General features: G+C 32.6%; 1 protein-coding gene across 3 annotated transcripts in view; it reads right to left on the bottom strand.

Moving 5' to 3' along the window:
• Nucleotides 1-19,196, bottom strand: part of VPS13A (vacuolar protein sorting 13 homolog A) — a 130,286-nt gene that overhangs the window by 27,145 nt on the left and 83,945 nt on the right. For all 3 annotated transcript variants that reach the window (XM_087957833.1, XM_087957835.1, XM_087957836.1), the window contains exons 49-59: nt 18,886-18,990; nt 11,438-11,584; nt 9,854-9,982; nt 8,877-9,010; nt 8,229-8,358; nt 6,236-6,468; nt 5,445-5,598; nt 1,891-2,037; nt 1,466-1,547; nt 610-679; nt 100-208 (exon numbers count right to left, since the gene is read on the bottom strand). In XM_087957833.1, coding sequence (XP_087813959.1) covers nt 100-208; nt 610-679; nt 1,466-1,547; nt 1,891-2,037; nt 5,445-5,598; nt 6,236-6,468; nt 8,229-8,358; nt 8,877-9,010; nt 9,854-9,982; nt 11,438-11,584; nt 18,886-18,990 — 1,440 coding nt within the window. The remainder of the gene's footprint in view (nt 1-99; nt 209-609; nt 680-1,465; nt 1,548-1,890; nt 2,038-5,444; nt 5,599-6,235; nt 6,469-8,228; nt 8,359-8,876; nt 9,011-9,853; nt 9,983-11,437; nt 11,585-18,885; nt 18,991-19,196) is intronic.

The following is a 19,196-nucleotide window of genomic DNA, read 5'->3' as shown; positions in this document are numbered from 1 at the left end:
ATAGCAGTTCATATGTAGTACATAATCGATAAAAAAATACTAGATTATGTAACGATTCGTTGTTGCATTATTTAAAAAATATCCTATAGAAATTCATACCTCTTGGTCTTTGGGAAGTTCATCAACAAGTGTAAAGAAATCGGACAGCGCATAAAGGAAACCAAGATCTAATCGGAGATCCATCTCTTGAATTAAAACTTTAAAATACCTATAAAAAGTTGAAACCATTAAATAGTAGAAATATGTAACTATTAGCTATGCAACTATTTCAACAACAAGAATGAAAGAAAATGCCTCAGTGAACAAATAACCAAACAATTCATATAACAATACTTTATGCATTTATATTAAACTTTTATAAAATTAATACAAAAAACAGTAAACACATTACTTCTAATACTTTTACTCTAATTATGTCTACTCAAAAGAAAAAAAATCAGTGATTACAATACAATTTATTTCTAACTAAATAAAGTTTCCTATTCCAAAGGTAAAGGACTGCAGTGCAATGCTATACATATTCAGTCAGAAATGAATTCCAATAATTTCAAGTGGAGAAAGTTACAATTGCACCCCCAAGTTAAGACTGTAAAAAGCATAAATACTTACTTTATGCGTGATATCTGAGAATGTCCTGCAGTTCTCATCACAATACTGACATCAGTAAATGGCTTGGGTTCTATAAAAATTCCAAACATACTTTCATGGAGGATATTATTTATTCTAATATATAAAAGGTAATATATATAATTGATACCATTTACAATGATAAAATGATATCATTTGAGATCATTTGCAAAGGATGCAATGAATGAGTTGAATAAAGGAACCAAGTTATTACAACACACACACACACACACAAACACACACACACGCACACAAACACAGCATATGAGACCAAATGAAGCCATTTACTAAAATGAGAAATAGACATTCATAAACATTTCAAATTCTAAATCCTAGCAGGTGCATGCTTATGATAGTTTAGTGACATCAATGAGTAATAATTTTAAGATTTCAATGACATTAGCTAAACTGTCTTAAATTAAAAGATTTGCAATTTGTAATTATATTGTTCCAGACTCATTGTACATTTGTCAAGTGAAAGCAATCTGAACAAATCAGTTTGATAAAAATGCAAGTGATAGAAACGTTGTCTTCAGATTACTTTCACACCTGGAGAGATAATCATTTTTTCCTCTAAAAAAATTGGTTACTCTTATTTATTGAAAAGCACTTCATCCAAGTGAAAAAGTGCAAGTATTTTTGTAAAGTTATATATGTTCAGCTTCTAACAAATTTAGGATGAAATATATAAATGTATTAATAAGATATAGTGAATTTATCTTATTTTACTTTTTTGTATTGTGAAAGGGCTTTTTATTCATATATTTTAATTTATTTTTCCTTAAAGTATTACAGATGCAAGAAAAGCATAATAATGTATTAAACTGTATTAACAAACCTGAATCCAATGAGATGGACTTGGGAGGTTTAATGGGATAGAACACAAAAGGAAATATGGCTCCAGGAATATGATTTTGTATCTGATAGGAGCAATTATAAGACAATACACCACAGGTTAGAAAGTATTTTCACTTTATATAAATTGTTTTGTTGTAGTTTACAATTATGCTAGCTTTATAAATTTGAAATGCAGAATTCCCCAAACAAAAGTCTTAATCTACAGAAGTTAGCAGCTAATCATGTCTTATTGGTTTTTCTATCAAAACAAAAGTTCATTTTAAAATTTGAATTTTCATACATTATTTAAGTATAGCCTAATGCTGATATTTTAAAAACAAATAACAGGAAATAGTGTTAAAACTATACATAAGATGATTGTCCATTATCTGTTTTTCACCATGAATTGTGGGTAATCTGATATACCTGTATTCTATAGATTTGAACTCTGAAAGAAGACTGATGTTCAGAGGTACTGTATTGTACTTTTAAAGCTGGCAAAAAGCTTCTTCTCACAGGAAATTCATATGGCTGCAATATTTTCATGTCATTACCAGTAGGAGTCAAACAGACCTGATATAAGACAAAATCCAAATTGTAATTAATTTTTTAAATTAACCTTTCAAATCAAAGGTCACAGCATAACTCAAACTAAGCATTTTTAAATTCCATATATTTCTGACATTTCATATCCTTAGTTTTTCAATTGTATGCAATTGTAATGACAATGTTTTAAACTTTATCCAAATATGTTAATCACTTTGTTTTAAAATTAACAATTATACCTTCTCCAGGATTACTCAGAAATAACTCCAATTAAATTCAACTGAATATCATCTTTATTAGTGCTGAGAGAAAGCAGAAATCTAGATACTGGGGCATAAAGCAGGGGTCTCCAACCTTGGCAACTTTAACACTTGTGGACTTCAACTCCCAGAGTTCTTCAGCTAGCAAAGCTGAGGAACTCTGGTTGAGGAACTCTGGGAGTTGAAGTCCACAAGTCTTAAAGTTGCCAAGGTTGGAGACCCCTGGTATAAAAAAAATCCTGGCTACAATCCTGTCTCATTAATTCAAAATGTAGTTACTGAACTGAGCAGTGTTACTTCTCACACAATCTTGCCAAAAGAATATCAGCAATATAAGGAGCAATTTACCATATTGATTTAAAGGAAAAGAAAACAGGTTAAGATAGAAGTGAGAATGCTGAAGAGGTCAGTACCCTCCCCCCCCTCCCCCCCCCACACACACATTTCTAAGACTGGCTGAAGAACAATGTTAATTGATATCAGAATCTCTGTATCTGAAAACCCAAGTGATATGATTAAAAGGTATTCTCATAAAAGGTTTAAATTCAGTCAAAATGCAGGTATCTGCATATCCTATATCTTTAAGAGACCAAAAAGATGTTGAGAAATTCCTCACTACATTGCCATAGAATCTTTAAGAGTATCAAGAAAGCGAAATACAAAATACCATGCTATTTATGAAAATAGGAACAGATTTTCTGAAAATTCACAAATAATAAAAAATCTCTGTTTTACACAAGAAATTTACTGCCATGTTAGAAGAGTTTTGCTTCATCTGTTCATCTGGTTTCATTCCCAAGGACTGCACTGTATGCATTCAAACAAACATCATATTCAGAATCCTGGAACACAGAATTGCCTCCTTGGCTATTATGCTACAGATTATTACTTTTTGCTGCTTGAACCAGAGGGAAAAAAGGATGATGTGGTCAAATAAATCTTAAATATGCAGGACCACAGAGACAAAGAAAGAAAGAAAAATTTATCTCCCAGGAACTGATTATACTGGGAAATAATGCTGCCCAGTGCCATCACTTATATCAGGGATCCCCAACCTTTTCGACGCCGCGGCCCGGTTCCGACATCAGCTGGGCGCCAGCGGCCAGTGCCAGCGTCAACTGGGCGCCGCCATCTTTATGGCGAAAAGGCGCTTCGGTGGCGTCACCGGGCGCTGTTTCGTCATAAAATGATCAAGCGGCTCAACGCTTCTGGTGAGCTTTTCGGGTAGAAATGGCTTTCTACCGGAAAAGCTCACCCAGCGCTGCGCCACTCATCTTTTTATGACGAAACAGCGCTTCGGTGAGCTTTCTACCGGAAAAGCTCACCAGAAGCGCTTTTTACCAAAAAAGATGGCGGCGCCTTCAGCAACCAGCGACCCGGTAAGGGTTGTTCCATGCCAGCGACCGGTACCGGTCCGCGGACGTGATTGGGGACCCCTGACTTATATGATGGGCTTTTGAAAAACGCTAGTCTAAACACCGTTCAGGTTCTTAAACAACTGCATCTGACCAAGGAGTTTTGCTCAGGAAAATCAAGAGTGACAATTGCAAACTGCCCTAGCAATTTAGGAGAAGAAATTAGGACCCAGCATTCTGGAGAACATTGGCCACCGGGCAGGAAATTTCCCGTAACAGGTCATAAAAATTACAAAAGCTTAGTAGTTTCAATTACACGTTCAATTGCACATGTTGAACTGGGGGTGGACTGGTTAATTATATAGTTTCACTAACTCTAGGCTACAGATCAGCCACCTGTTTTAAAAACAATGGTTATACAGTACAAGCCAGGCTTCCTGTCTCCCTTACAAAACAGACCCCAAGCCCAGGGATAAGATAGAAGAGGGTATCCCACAGCAGACCTGCTGGAACAATTAGGGCCAAGCAGATCATGGCTCCCAACTGTCTTACCTCAAACCATCTCATGCAAGTATTATTAACATCAACACCAGAGCACCTAAAGTGATTTCAAGTTACTGGCTGGCAACGAAATACAGGGGCAGGCATGGTAATATATCTGGGGAAGTGATTAGTGCAATATTCTGCTGGAGCAAAGAGGCTTTGTGGCTATGGCCTAAAACAGTCATGAATTCCCAGAGTTATTCTAGATTTTTTTCTGGGCCTTGTCATTCATTCAAATAGATTATTTCCACAAAGTTGCACAAGCACAGGAAAAAGCAAAAAATGCCCAATTGCAACAAATTAAATTGATTAAATTAAATGTTTTAATGAATTAAAATAAAATAGTTATTGATCAAAATATTTATAACCCATACTATCTTAAGGGATACGGAGATAGGATTTGGTAATTAAAAACAGCCAAGAAACAATAAAAACTATTCATCTCTGGACTTAGAGTTGAAAAACAACTTAAGGAAAATAAGGGCTAATGCATGCTCTTTTGGAAAATCAAAAATATTTTTTTAGAGGTTACTGAACAGAAAAGTTTATGCCCCTTTCAATTTGCATAGTTACAGGAACATTTCCCTCCATGAATTTTTGACTACTTCCAGAAAGTTCTGAACGTTGTTCTGAGATCATAAAGGAAAACTACAACAGATGAAAATAAGGGATTTTATCCAGGTGTGACTAGGGGTTCGCAGGGGTTTGGGAGAGCCCCTAGATAAGATTCTGTGCAGTTTGGAGAACCCCCAAATCGCACTCCTGGCTGGCCCCGCCCACCCCTCCCCTCCCCGGAGTTCCTGCGCAGCCCGTTTTGGATGCAGGTAAGTGCAGGGTGCACACGGAAGGTGAAAAATGGGCCTCCCGGAAGTTCAGGAATGCCAGAAATGGGCCCGTTTCTGGCTTCCAGAGAGCCTCTGGAGCCCGGGGAGGCTGTTTTCGCTCTCTCAGAGGCTTGAGGAAAGCTTCCGGATCCCGGGGAGGTGCAGGAGGCCGACTAGGCCACAGCCACCATGACCACATCCATCCAGCAACCAGGCAGATAACCCTTTGCTAAAATTTTTGAAGTCCACCCCGATTTCATCGCCTCTCCCAGGCAGCAAGAAACAGTTATATTCCATAATTTTATTAAATGAAACTTACCCACCTATGCATGGAACAAATGACATGTATGGCATAACATTAGCAGAAGAGAAAAAGGGGGAAATGTGTGCAAATGCTTGAAGGAATCTGGTATTAGCATATAAAAAAAACCTTTAAAAAAACTTCAATTTACCGGAATATTATCATCAAGTTCCACTACTTTATTTTCTGTAGGTGAGTTATCACAGTATTCAATAAACTCTTTCTCCAGTTTGTCCGTTTGTTTCACACTAAGTGGCTTCCATCTTGACTTTTTCTTGGGTTTGGTCTCCCAAATTACATCGGAGCTTGCAAGTAAATTTTTTTAAAAAAGGATTATTTATCAAATTGTAAAACTGTGATAAGCAATAAAACTGTATTAAATCTTTGAGATTTACTAACTTGAAAAAAGTCTCCAATATCAAAGATACTTCATATTTTTAAAAAAATTGCATTAAAACTTCTTGGAAATATAAACTATTCTATGATTGACACTTTAATGTAGTTATTAAAAAGACTGTAGTAGAAATTCAATCATCATAATCCTCAATTATTTAGTGCAAATATACATTTTATATTCTGTCAAGTATTAACTTTAAACTTGGCATTTATTTAGCTGTTGGCCTGTAATTGTGCCAATAAATCATCATTATTTTCCCGTATCAAATTTAAAAGCAGCACATGATGGCAAAGTTAAATTGTTTGTGCATACTTTATTCAGACAGAAGATAAAAATCTGCCACCATTTTAACATGTACAAAAAGATTCTAGGTTACAATTGGACTTGTAATAGTTCCTATACATTATGCTCACTTCTAGAGTTAAATAATCTAAATTACATCAAGTATAATTTACTATATAATATACATTACTAATATTAATATTTTAAATTTTACATTTTTTAGTTTTTTGAAATGTCAATGGTAAATTGAATATATTAGTTACCTTGTGATTCCAATGTATGCTATTTCCTGTCTTAAATAGTTATTTACTAAAGAAATTCCAACATCTTGCAATGATACAATTATCTCTTGTTCTGCTAATTCCACTTTTTCACTTTCATATGTCATTTTGAAAACTTTTTCATCTTCAGTGAATAAGATTATACGCTGCAAACCTTCAAAAAATGAAACTATAAAAATGTGCTTGGCTCCCACTTGAAATGGTGTCATCAGGTCCTAAAATAAGAGATAAGTATTAATTATCAGACATTCTTCAAAGCACTGTTGCTCAAAGCTTTTATTTCCAATTCGATAACATACAAAACTTTACCTGGACCATATTTAAAGGTGTATATGGGGTATTCCTGCAGCAGGCAGGGAATACAGCACTTCAGGATCTCCAACCTCAGAGTGATTATAAAGAAGCTATTTAGCTAATTCACATATTTAAATTAAAAGTTGTTTTACAATTGCTTAAATATTTTCAATATCAATTGTTTTATATATGTTTGTTATATGCTACTTTCATGAGTTCTATGGAAATCTGGTGTATGTATATCTATGGTTTTATGTATGCAAGTGCATATACTGGCACACACATATGCACAGAGATACACACACACACACACACACACAAATCATGACAGTTTTGTGGCTATCAGGAGTGAAGCATACCAATAAAAATATTCTGCCTTCTTCATGCTTAAATAACCAGAGCACAAACAAATTCAGAATAATCCAAGAACAGTTTATTCTGTGCCTAAGGCATTCTGAGAATACTAGTTTTATAAGGTAGCCTAAGAGAAAATTAATTAAATTAAACTAAAATGAAGGGATTTATGTAATATTCTCACAGCTTAAAATAAATTAATCTCTTAATAGGGGAAAGACATATTTCTTCACTGAAGTCACAGATAATTAAATTGTAATAACAGCATGTAGTGCAACTTATTAGCAATGTAGCCTTATTATTATTACACTTTTTAAAGCCTCCAGAGGTTAATCTTATGGGGCATGATTGCAATTAATAAATTCACTTATTATGAGTATATCATTCTACCATTTTAAGTTTTATACACATATACAATATTAACTGTATCACAAAGTATATGTGATGCAGTGTATATTCTATGAGCCAAAGAACTCACAGAATATAATTTCAGTTCAGTAATCAACTGAACTGAACAAGTTACAGTATCGAAACAAATGATATTCATAAGAATATTCTGCTCTAAGAGTGGGTTTTGGGATACTATACATAGAAGGATATAAATGTCAGAATAAACTAACATGGTTTAATCATTAAATTATTAGTATATTCTGGTATATCACAAAATGTATACTGCATGTATGTTAGATTTTACAGCAATTTTTAGAATTGATTTCATGAAGATGCTTGGAGGTAAATAGTACCACCACTCTATAATTTCTAATCACCTAAAGATAGGTCCTATGTTTGTTTTTTTCATAGTCAACTCCAATGCTTTCCACAATCTTAAAAGTTTGATCTCTCACAGCATGCTATGCATGTTTGATTACAAAGCTTTTCCAACATAACCAAATGCAAAGTCTATATTCAGTGGAGTTATTTAAGTATATATTCTGAATGCTCTGGAGACATAATTACAGATAATTTAATCAACTAAAGAGGAACAATAGCTCTGATACCAGCTATTAACTAGTGCCTGTATTGTCCAAAATAAGTCTGGACAATGACACAAATTAGATTTTCTTATCCAGATAAAGCTATAAAAAAATCAGATAGGGCCCTATAACTACCATCTTGTGCTAAAGACTTGTGTAAACTTATGGAGATAGCTTATTTCTACTTTATTTTAGGGTCACAGCACATAGCTCAATTTATTCAATCCTAGATTTCCATTATCCCTCTATTCCCTCCCATTTCCAGCCTATTTGCTGCATTTTAAACATTATCCCTTCTAAAAGCTAAATTATTTGATTGTTAGGTATTATACTGATTTGAACATTATACATACATCTTTCTGAGTTATTTCTTCACTGTTCTTTCCACATTTCCATTTCAGTTTTCTGGAACCTACAGGATCTGCCCATGTATACAATACTGCTTTATTTGGTTCTAAAGTTTCTTCCATTGAAGTGAGAGAACTGCAAACAAAAATAGGAAAATACAGATTTCAATGCAAAATACATCCTCAGCAAAACATTTATCTTTCCTCCAAAGCTATTATTTTCCAATGTTATTAAATTTCTATCAATTAACTCTGACAACTCAATTAAAACATTCCCATGTTACAATATTCAATCTGTGATTTTAAAATTAAATGAAAAAGCTTATTAATATATAGGTAGACTTAATATATTAATTTCTCAGATATTTATATTTCACTGTAACTCTGCTGCTTCTTAATCTATGTAGTTAAAGTGACAGGTTTATGATAGATTGCAGAGTTTGTTTTATTTGAAAAACTTTTCTTTAGTTTTAGCTCAAACAATAATAACCAGTAAACAGGATAAATTAATTTAGCAATTGTGTTAGATACACTATTAACAAGGATATTCTTATAGTACATGATCACTATTTATTCATACAGCACTAAATGTTATGCTGTTTATTTTTAACAATATACAAATAAAACATTGTATACACTGTACACATTGTATACCTTTGTCCATATTCAATTACTTCTTCTTTGGTATGATTAATTATCAGGAATGGGGCTGCACCATCATGGTAATTAGAGAATGTAATTGTTGTTGAATGTTCAGCTAGCGTAATATCCACAACAATGCCACCAAGCTAGCAGATATGCAAAGATGAAATGATATACAATATACACATTACATTGATGTTCACATAATTCAAGGATCTCAATGTTTCTGATTCAAAATTAACAGCAAAATAGTAGATTACTACTATTATTTTAAAACTTGGAAAGGGGTTCATATTCCCAAATCCTTACAAAATTCCAAAACCTGATAACACATTTTAGTCCTATTCACTTCTGATCTTATTTATCATAAAAATAATTGTATTAATTGCAGATATTCAAGCAATGATGGCAGGTTTTAAAAGTTTAAAGATATACACTTTTGCATGGTTTCAAATTAAACAAATGTATTTATTTTGCCTTATGCAATCATATCAAATAAGAACACATGAATATTTGTAGACTAGTGCATCTCCATAAAAATTAAATCAAAAACTTTGATATTACACAAAACTTTATAGCAAGTACACTAGATTATCTTTAAAGTCTTAAAAAAGTAAGAGAAAAGGAACTCCTTAAGTTAGCTTGGAACTTCTTATGGCATAGTTCAGCAGCCAAAGGACATATACTACCTTCAGCACCCGTAGACTACATACTTAAAACTGACATCAATATCATCAAACTTTAGCCATAGAAATTTGGTTAGATAGTATGGATAAGCATAGGAAGAACTATCAGTATGACTTCTTTGAAATTCCTACTCCCAGTTTAAAATACTCCTCCCAAAACTTTCAAAAAGCAGAAAACTCAACTTTATTACATTAAAATTATGGCATCACCAGCTACTATTTATTTGTTTAAAAGGTTGGGAGGCAACCTGTGGGCAATCTGTCATTTTTTTTCTCATTTAACATTTATCTCTATATACTCACCTTGTTATCTAAATGAAGTAGTAAGCAGTTTTCTTGTTTATCAAGTTGTATAACTTTGGATGGAATGTAAGAATCTTTTACTCTAACCTGTAACTTGCTGTCATTATTTTCAGGCCAAAATGGAACACACTGAAATAAGAATGAAATGCATTTATAAAGAAAATATATCATGGAACTATAGCTATAAAAAAAAAACAGTATTTCTTCCTTACTTGACTCCAAAGTTATACAATATACAAAATCCTGAGAGCCAATTGCAAAATTTCACTGAATACTAGAATACAGCACAATAAAAATGTTAATAATTTTTTTTAATTGCTTTTAGAAATTTGTATGTGTCTTTAGAAAAAAACATATTAGTAAAAGTATAAAAAACCCTTGTGAAAATGTAATTCAGATGTAATTCAGATGCTTCAATTTATAAAAATAAACAGAATTCTAACTGCAATTTTTAGTAAATGGTAGCATAAAACTAGAATATAACTAAAATAATAATAGTACTGCCTTGTTGGACAAAGGAGTATGCTAACTGGGAAAATTAAAAGTTATATGCAAATTTTCACTGCTTTAACTTAAATTGGTAGAATTAACTTTGGGCAATTTGTATAGTTTTAGCCAGTTATAATAAGAATAGTTGTTTAATAATCATTGTCCATTTTCATACATTTAAAAATGTTTATCCTATGTGGCTGAAATTTTGAGGGAACTAACAAGTCAATGCATCAGATATTACACAATTTTTAAAATATAGGGAATATATGTATGTATGTATGTATGTATGTATGTATGTATGTATATGTATGTGTGGATCTTTGGTTATTCGGGTTTTCTCCCACGTAAGATTGGAAGTATCTAGGCAACGTTTCGATGAAGTCTCATTCATCATCTTCAGGCTTGTGTCTTCGGCTCTGTGCTTCTCAGAGTTACAGACAGACACAATACAGAAGCCTGATGATGGCAGATGAGATTCTGCCGAAACGTTGCTACAACTTTAAAAGCACAATCACAATGACGTGGGAAAATACCCGAACAAAGCTGAATACCATACATGTAAGTACCCACGAAAACTTAAGAATATATATATTAGAAAAATATATATATATATATATATATATATATATAATATATATATATATATATATATATATATATATATATATATATATATATATATATATATATGGTGTTGTAGCTATTTTGTTTCAAATCAGCACTATAAAAACAATAGGATATTGTTGAATATTGCATATTTTATTTTATTTTTGCTTTTGAGTTATTGTTGAGTCTTGGCAACTGCCTGGACTGGTTGCTTCTTGGCAGTATTTTTGCCACTGCCTTCTTCCCAGGGATGAAAGAGAACGGCTGGCCCAAGGTTATCCAGCTGGTTTCCTGGTTTCTAGCCTGGTCCCTTAACTACAATAGTAAACAGCCTTCCCAGATTGTGTATAAACCAAGTCTTTTATATTGTAATATACAATAAGGTAAATAATTATTAATAAAAAATCTAATGGATGCAAAGAAACAATTTATGCATGAATTATCAAGTTAAAATTATTACAATGGATATAAAACTTAAAGACTTACCTGTTGAAAAAATACTGGTATCCAATTTTCATTGCCATGTTCAGCTACTTCTAAAATGTGTGTACTTCTGTTTGTGATCATTAAAAAAGGTGTGAAAGTCACTATTCTAGTGATATTAAAGCTGCTATTATGTATAGTAACACCAACCTGGAAAATACAATTTTTAATATAAAAGTCTCATTATTGTTAACAATGTCCTTATTTTTTCTTAAATAATATTTCTTCAAGAAAAGATACAATTCATCCTGTAGTGAGTGAATGAGAATGAAATAAATTCTGTGAAAAATACATGCGATGAATTCTTTTGCTTCTGAAGACATATTATACCTATGCTATATATCAGTTAACATTATCTAGTGTACAGTGACAATAGCTTTTTCAAATTCAACTACATTTTGTTCAAGTTCCACCCTTATTTGTGGATTATTAACTTCAGCATCTAAAATAAGTAAAACACTAAGCATATAAAATATTAAGCTTGCCATTAGGATTTAGGTTGCTTTAAATTTTCCCCCACACAGGAACTGGATAGACATTTGCTGCTAACATATCTAAAAGATATTGCTTATGGCATTAAAATTTGTGACCAGGGCAGAGCTGGCGTCACGACGATACGGCATGCGATCTTGGAGGTCTGAGATCACTGCCGATATTGTTGCTCCTGGACGGTCCTATTGGATCTAAACCGTCCCGAAGAGACGGTGAAAGTGAAGAGCGCATCCTGTCAATCCCAGTGATACCGCAAAGTCCCTGGTAGATCCAGGAGAAGCTCTTCTTGCCAGCGGCAAAGAGGCAGCCATTAAAGCTGCTGAAGTTGGAACAGCTCCGAAACGGAAGAGAGCAGAAAGAGAGAGTGTGCCGGTTTGGTGAGAACCTTTTTTTTATTCTAAGATCTGAAAGGACACCCTAAGGAAAAGAAAGAATCTGTAAAAGTTTTTGACAGAAGTGATTAAGCGGCGATTTTAAACAGGAATGTCAAAGTAATGTTGTTGTTGTTTTTTCTCTCAGTGCTGGATTTTCTATATATGATCTTGTATTTTGAAACTGGACTGGTTTTTTCATTTATATCTATTTTCTTCTTCTCCTTTTTGATTTTGTAATATTTTAGGCTAGAGGCTCCCTTTAGTTTTCATTTTTTTAAAATATCTTTTTCTTTTTTTTATTAATTCTTATTATATCCTGCTCGGAAAAGGAGAGGGAAAGTAAGAGCAAAGAAACTTTGTAACACTGCCAACTAGAGGCTTGAAAATATTCTATTTCCCTGTGACCAGACAAAGCTGACAAAGAAAGAACTGAGATTCTTTTTCAAGGACATTGCTATTTGATAAGATAGAGGGAAGAGCATGGGAGAGTATTATTGCAGGTGCTCTTCTGGGTTTCTATCAACAGCTGGAGTCTGGTGTTGAAACGTAGGGGGAAAAAAGGTGATAAGTTTTTGGAGAAGAGAGTTATAATAAGAGCCTTGGATAATTAAACAAAGTGCAGTGTACCCTTTTTATTTTTTCTAAGTTGTGCTATCCCTCCTCACCAGCTTTATTGTATTTCTTTTTATCTTTTTTTTTTTTTTTGTAATAACTATATGGGTTTTTGGCTTTGTTGGAGCTTGTCTTTGTTTTTCTTTTTTCTTTGGAAGTTCAATCTCTACGTTTGCTTTTTATTTTAAAGGGAAAGCCTTAAAAGCCTTTTTTCCCCTTTCCTGGTATTTTTGTTTTTTCATCTACCTTTCTGGTTTATTTTTATGCACTTTTTTCTATTTGAGACCTTTCTATTGGATTAAGGTGTTGAAGAACCTGAAGAATTTTTCCTTTTCCTTTTTTTTTCTTAAGTCTTTTTCTTCACCTAACTATTGATTGGATTAAGGTATACAAGAACCTGAAGAAATTTTGCCCTCCCCTTTTTTATTATTATTATTGGGCTTCCTTTTTCTACTATTTTTATTTTGAACTATAATTGGTTACTTCATAATTGGATTAAGGTTTAGAAGAACCTGAAGATTTTGAATTGCTTAAAATGAGTAGGAAATTTACAGCTCCTGGTTCTTCAACTTCTACTTCTTCCTCTCCACCATCTGGAGGACAACGTTCAATACAGACAATGTTAAAGCAAGAAAAAGAACAAGAAAAAGTGACTCTGCAGATGATTATGCAAGGAATTCAAAATATTCAAGCAAGATCAAAGAATATTGAAAACAGAATAGAGAACATCGAACAAAGAACAGAGAACATTGAACAAAGAACAGGGAAAACTGATAAAAAAGTGGAGAACATCCAACAAATGATGTTGAAGTATGATGAGAGATTCCAAAAAATTGAAGAAGATAAACAAAGAGACAAGAAGATTGGAGATATTGATAATAGATTAATGGTGGTTGAACAAGATAAAAGTGGTATGTTGAGATGGGAGATGGATAGATCAGAATTCTATCTTAGATTCCAAAACATAGAGGAAGAAAAGGGACAAAACCTAGCTGAGACAATGATAGAAATACTGGCTGAAGCTTTGGAAATAACTCAAGAGAAGATGATGGATGGAATAGATGAGGTTTATCGAGTTTTCACAAGATATGCGATGAGAAATAGCTTACCAAGAGAAGTTCACATTAGATTTACAAAGAAAGCCATTAAAACGCAAATATTGCAAGTGGCAAAAGAGAAAACATTGAAATACAAAGACAAGGAGATTGTGGTCTTGAAACAAATACCCAGAAGAGTGAGAGAGATGAGAAGAGAATACCGATTCCTGACTAAAATGCTACTTAAAAAAGAGGTGAACTATAGATGGCTGATTCCAGAAGGTTTAATGTTCACATGGCAAGAACAGAGACACAGAATTGATTCAATTGAGAAAGCGGAATTATTTTATACAGAATTTTTTGGAAGGAAAGAGGAAGAGGCAGAAAAAGAGATCTCACTAATTGAATTTTAAGAGGACTGCCAAATGGCGACTGAAAAAGAAGAAGGCGCAGTAGGTGGAAAGGTGGAAGCCAAAGAACAACGTGAACTAAGATCTACGAGAGCTGCTAAACCTAACTATAAAATATAACCATGGAAGAGAAAAAATTGATTACAATTAATATAAATGGACTTAACTCAGCTGTTAAAAGAAGGAAAAGCTTTCATAAATTAGAGAAATTAAAATTTGATATTATTTGTCTACAAGAAGTACATATTAAAAAACAATGTGAGCAATTGTTGGTACAGCCAAAATTAGGGAAAATATTTACTTCCTTGACACAATGTAAGAAAAGAGGAGTGGTTTTATATATTAAAGAGACCACCCCAGCAAAATTGATCTATACCGATGATGATGGAAGAATACTAATGGTGGAAATAATGGACAATAATATGAAAACACTCCTGATTACAAATTATGCTCCGAATGACAAACAAGAAGAATTCTACAAAAAATTACAAATGAAAATAATCGAACTGGACTATGCTAATATAGTTATGATGGGAGATTTTAATGGAATCGTAGACAATAAATTGGACTATACAGCACAGAAAACAATAAAGCAAAACAGAAAGACCCTCCCTAAATCTTTTTTTAAAATGGTAGATGAAATAAATTTAAAAGATACATGGAGAGAAAGAAATGCTAAAACTAAACAATACACCTTCTATTCAAATAGACACTTATCATGGTCCAGAATAGATATGATATGGATGTCAACAGAATTGATAACTAATATTCAAGAAATAAATATTGAAACAAGTACTTGGGCAGATCACAATCCAATGACAATTAAATGGAAAGGACAAAAAAGAAGATCTAGATGAACGTTAAATAATACTATTTTAAAGGAAAAAGACTTCACACCGTGGATGGAGAAAGAATTGGCTTTTTTCTTTAGAGAAAACAAAAAAGAAGATACATTAATTCAGAATGCATGGGATATAATGAAGGCATGTTAGAGGCTTGATAATAGACTATACAAGGAAAAGGAATACTATGAAAAGATTAGCCTCTAAGGCCCTAGAGGATGAGCATAAAAGACTTGAAAAAGAGCTACAGAAAATGCCACAGAAAAAGGACATCAAGCTAAAAATGGATATAATTAAACACAAAATGGGTCAAATAGAAAAAGAAGAATTAGCACAGAAAATTAGAGGTGTTAAACAGAACTACTTTGAAAACGCAAACAAACCAGGTAGATGGTTAGCATACAAATTGAGAAAGGAGAAAGAATCAAGGAAAATATTGCAATTAATAGATGACCAAGGCCAATTTTGCCATGGCAGCAAAGAGAAGAAGGAAATCATTCGAGACTTCTATGGGAAATTATATATGCAAGAGAATATTGATGAGGAAAGAGTTAAACAGTACTTACAGAATGCTAATTTACCTCAGATACCTAAAGAGACTGAAACAATGTTAGAAAGCAATATAACGATGATGGAGTTAACTGAAGCACTCAAGAAGCAAAATAATGGAAAGGCACCAGGCCCAGATGGACTTCCGGCAGAATTTTATAAAATATCACAAGAATCGTTGAATCTTCCATTTCTGTTATGAATGAAGTTCTGTTAAAGAAAAAGATACCTAAATCATGGTCAGAAGCCTATATTACACTTATTCCAAAAGAGGAGGCCGACCCATTACAAATTAAGAACTATAGACCCATTTCTCTACTAAATGCAGATTATAAAATCTTTGCTTCAATATTGGCAGAAAGACTTAAAAAATATAATTTTATCCATCCTGATCAAAATGGATTTTTGCCAAAGAGACAAATTAAAGACAATATGAGAGTAATCTTGGACACCTTGGAATACTACGAGGCACATCCTGAAAAACAAATGGCTCTGATATTTCTAGATGCACAGAAGGCATTTGATAATGTGAATTGGCGATTCATGTTATTACAGTTGGAACAGATGGGTTTTGCTAGAAAATTTATTCAAGCAATAGAAGCTATATACTATAAGCAAACGGCAAAGGTAATGATAGAGGGAGAACTGACAGACTCTATCAATATAAGAAAAGGAACAAGACAAGGGTGCCCACTATCACCTTTGTTGTTTGTGTTAACTTTGGAAGTGCTAAACAGAAATATTAGAGATGAAAAGAATATAAAAGGAATGAGAATTAAAAAGGAAGAATTTAAGCTGCAAGCAATTGCGGATGATCTGGTTTTCATCTTAGAAGACCCTCTAGAAACAGCATCAAAATTGATAGAAAAGATAGAGACAAATGGAAAGGTGGCTGGTTTGAAAATAAATAAAGATAAGACAAAGATTTTGACAAAGAATATGCTATTAAGACAAAAGGAAGAACTGGCAGACCTATTGAAAATTCAGGTCATGAATAAGATTAAGTACTTGGGGATATATTTGACAGCAAGATGTAGTACATTAAAAGAGAATAATTATATTAAACTTAAACAGCAGATAGCGCTACATTTGGCGAAATGGGGAAATTTACAACTGTCACTAATAGGGAGAATTTCAACAATCAAGATGAATATATTACCCAGAATTTTATATTTGTTTCAAACAATTCCAATTAGGCTTGGAAAAGACTACTTTGAAGATTTAAATAAAATTGTGTTGAAATATATATGGCAAGGTAAGAAAGCGAGAATAAAGTTAAAACTTTTGCAAGATGCTAGAATTAGAGGAGGATTTGGTTTGCCTAATTGGGAGTTGTACTACCAAGCTACAAATCTGATGTGGGTTAAGGAATGGATAACATTAAGAAATACTAGATTGTTGACATTAGAAGGACATGATCTGTTGTTGGGGTGGCATGCTTTTTTATGGTATAAAGGAACTAAAACACAGGGGTATTTTAGAAGACATTATATATGGGAGTCTCTGTGGTTAAACTGGGAGAAGATTAAAAGACAATGTTATTTGAAAATTCCAGTCTGGTTATCGACTATTGAAGCATTTTCGTATCCTATAATATACAAAAAGGAACAAACAGTTAGATATGGTGAAATATTGAATGAAAAAAGTGAATTTAAATCTATGCAAAAACTAGAGGAACAAGGTATAAAGATGAATTGGTTTTCACATGCGCAAATAGATTCAAGGTATGATAAAGATTCTAAAACAGAAGGTTTTTATGATAAATTGACTGACTTAGATAAGATTTTGACAGGTACTGATGAAAAGGTGATTAAAAAATTGTATGGATATTTATTAGAAATTAAACTAGAAGAAGAACAAGTTAAAGAAATGATTGCTTGGGGGAAGAATTTTGGATATGGGATTGATTTAGAGAAATGGCAAAAATTGTGGTCTCAAAATTATAAAATGACAATGTCAATAGCATTTAAGAAAATTTGTATAAGATGTTTTACAGGTGGCATTTTCCCCTGACAAGAATAGCAAGAATGTTCAAGAATAAATCCGAAAAATGTTGGAAATGTCATCAGACACCTGGCTCATATTACCATATGTGGTGGACTTGTGTGGATGCTAAAAAATACTGGACTAAAATCCACATGTGGTTGGAAAAAATGACAAAAAAACATATAGACTTGAAACCAGAGATATTTTTATTGGGAATTTTACCTGAAATATATAGTAAAGACTTGAAATACCTGATTGTAAATGTATTAACAGCGGCTAGGATTGTATTTGCTAAAAACTGGAAAAATGAGAAAATAACATCACAGGAGGAAATGATTAAGAAAATATTGGAATGTGCTGAAATGAGTAGATTGACATTTGAAATTAGAGAACAAGAGGATAAACAATTTTATAAAATTTGGGATCTTTTCTATCAATGGTTAGACAACAAAGTACAGTAATGAAATATGTAGACTTTTAGAAAATAATAAATATATAAAGATGTACTTCTTTTTTATTATATCTACAAAATGATTTTAGGATAGATTTGGGAAGACAATATGAACTGTTATAAAATAAACTAAGTAAATTATGATTATCTTGTAAAACATGAATAAAAGTATAGTCAAATGATTGATTAATAATGATACTAAGGTATTTAATTATTGATTGACAATATGAGATTATATGCAATGTAATTGTAATTGAAGACTACGAAATGGAAGCACAAAACAATTTGTAAACCAACCGGCACACTGTATGTACACCTATGGAAGATAGCTTGATGTTTTCATGTTTTGTTTGTTTATGTTTGTTTTTAAAAACCAATAAAAAATTTTTTTAAAAAAAAATAAAATTTGTGACCAGGTTTAGTCTAAGAGGTAAGGGAATTGTGCACTTGTCCTAGGCAACGAAATGAAGCAAATACTAAATCCATCCAGTAATTGTGAAGCTGTTTGTTCAATATTTTCAAATATTGAAGAAAACTGAAATGAAATGCAGGGGGTGGGCTGGCTTGAATATGACTAAAAACTGGAATGCTCTGGAAACTTATTTGGAAGTCAACCTTGTTAAATGAAATAGAATTTCCTTTAAAGAAAACATACAAAAATATGGCTGCCAGAAAATTACAATAAAGCAAAACTTTACCTGGTATTCTTTTTTGTGGCTTTTACATTTTACAAAGCCATGACTCCCAACTGTATCCAGGGAAAAATGATCAGAAAGTTCACTGTCTGTCACCATGAGCTGAACCTGTAAGGAGGAAACTTGTTATTCAACATTTATCATGAAGATAATTAAAGAAAAATATAAAAATGGTTAATATTCTTAATTAAATAAACCTGTAAATACTGTATTTTGAAGTGCTTCATTTTCACATTTTAGTTAACCAAACCATGTAAACTTCAGTTCATTTGCTAGCTGTAACAACACTTTGGGGTGCTAAACACTCTCAAATC

Source organism: Notechis scutatus, chromosome 2 (assembly GCF_049901735.1).
Source record: "Notechis scutatus isolate UNSWTSFEM ecotype Mainland chromosome 2, rNotScu1.2, whole genome shotgun sequence".
Classification (NCBI taxonomy): Eukaryota; Metazoa; Chordata; class Lepidosauria; order Squamata; family Elapidae; genus Notechis; species Notechis scutatus.
This window is presented reverse-complemented; position numbering and strand designations above follow the sequence as displayed.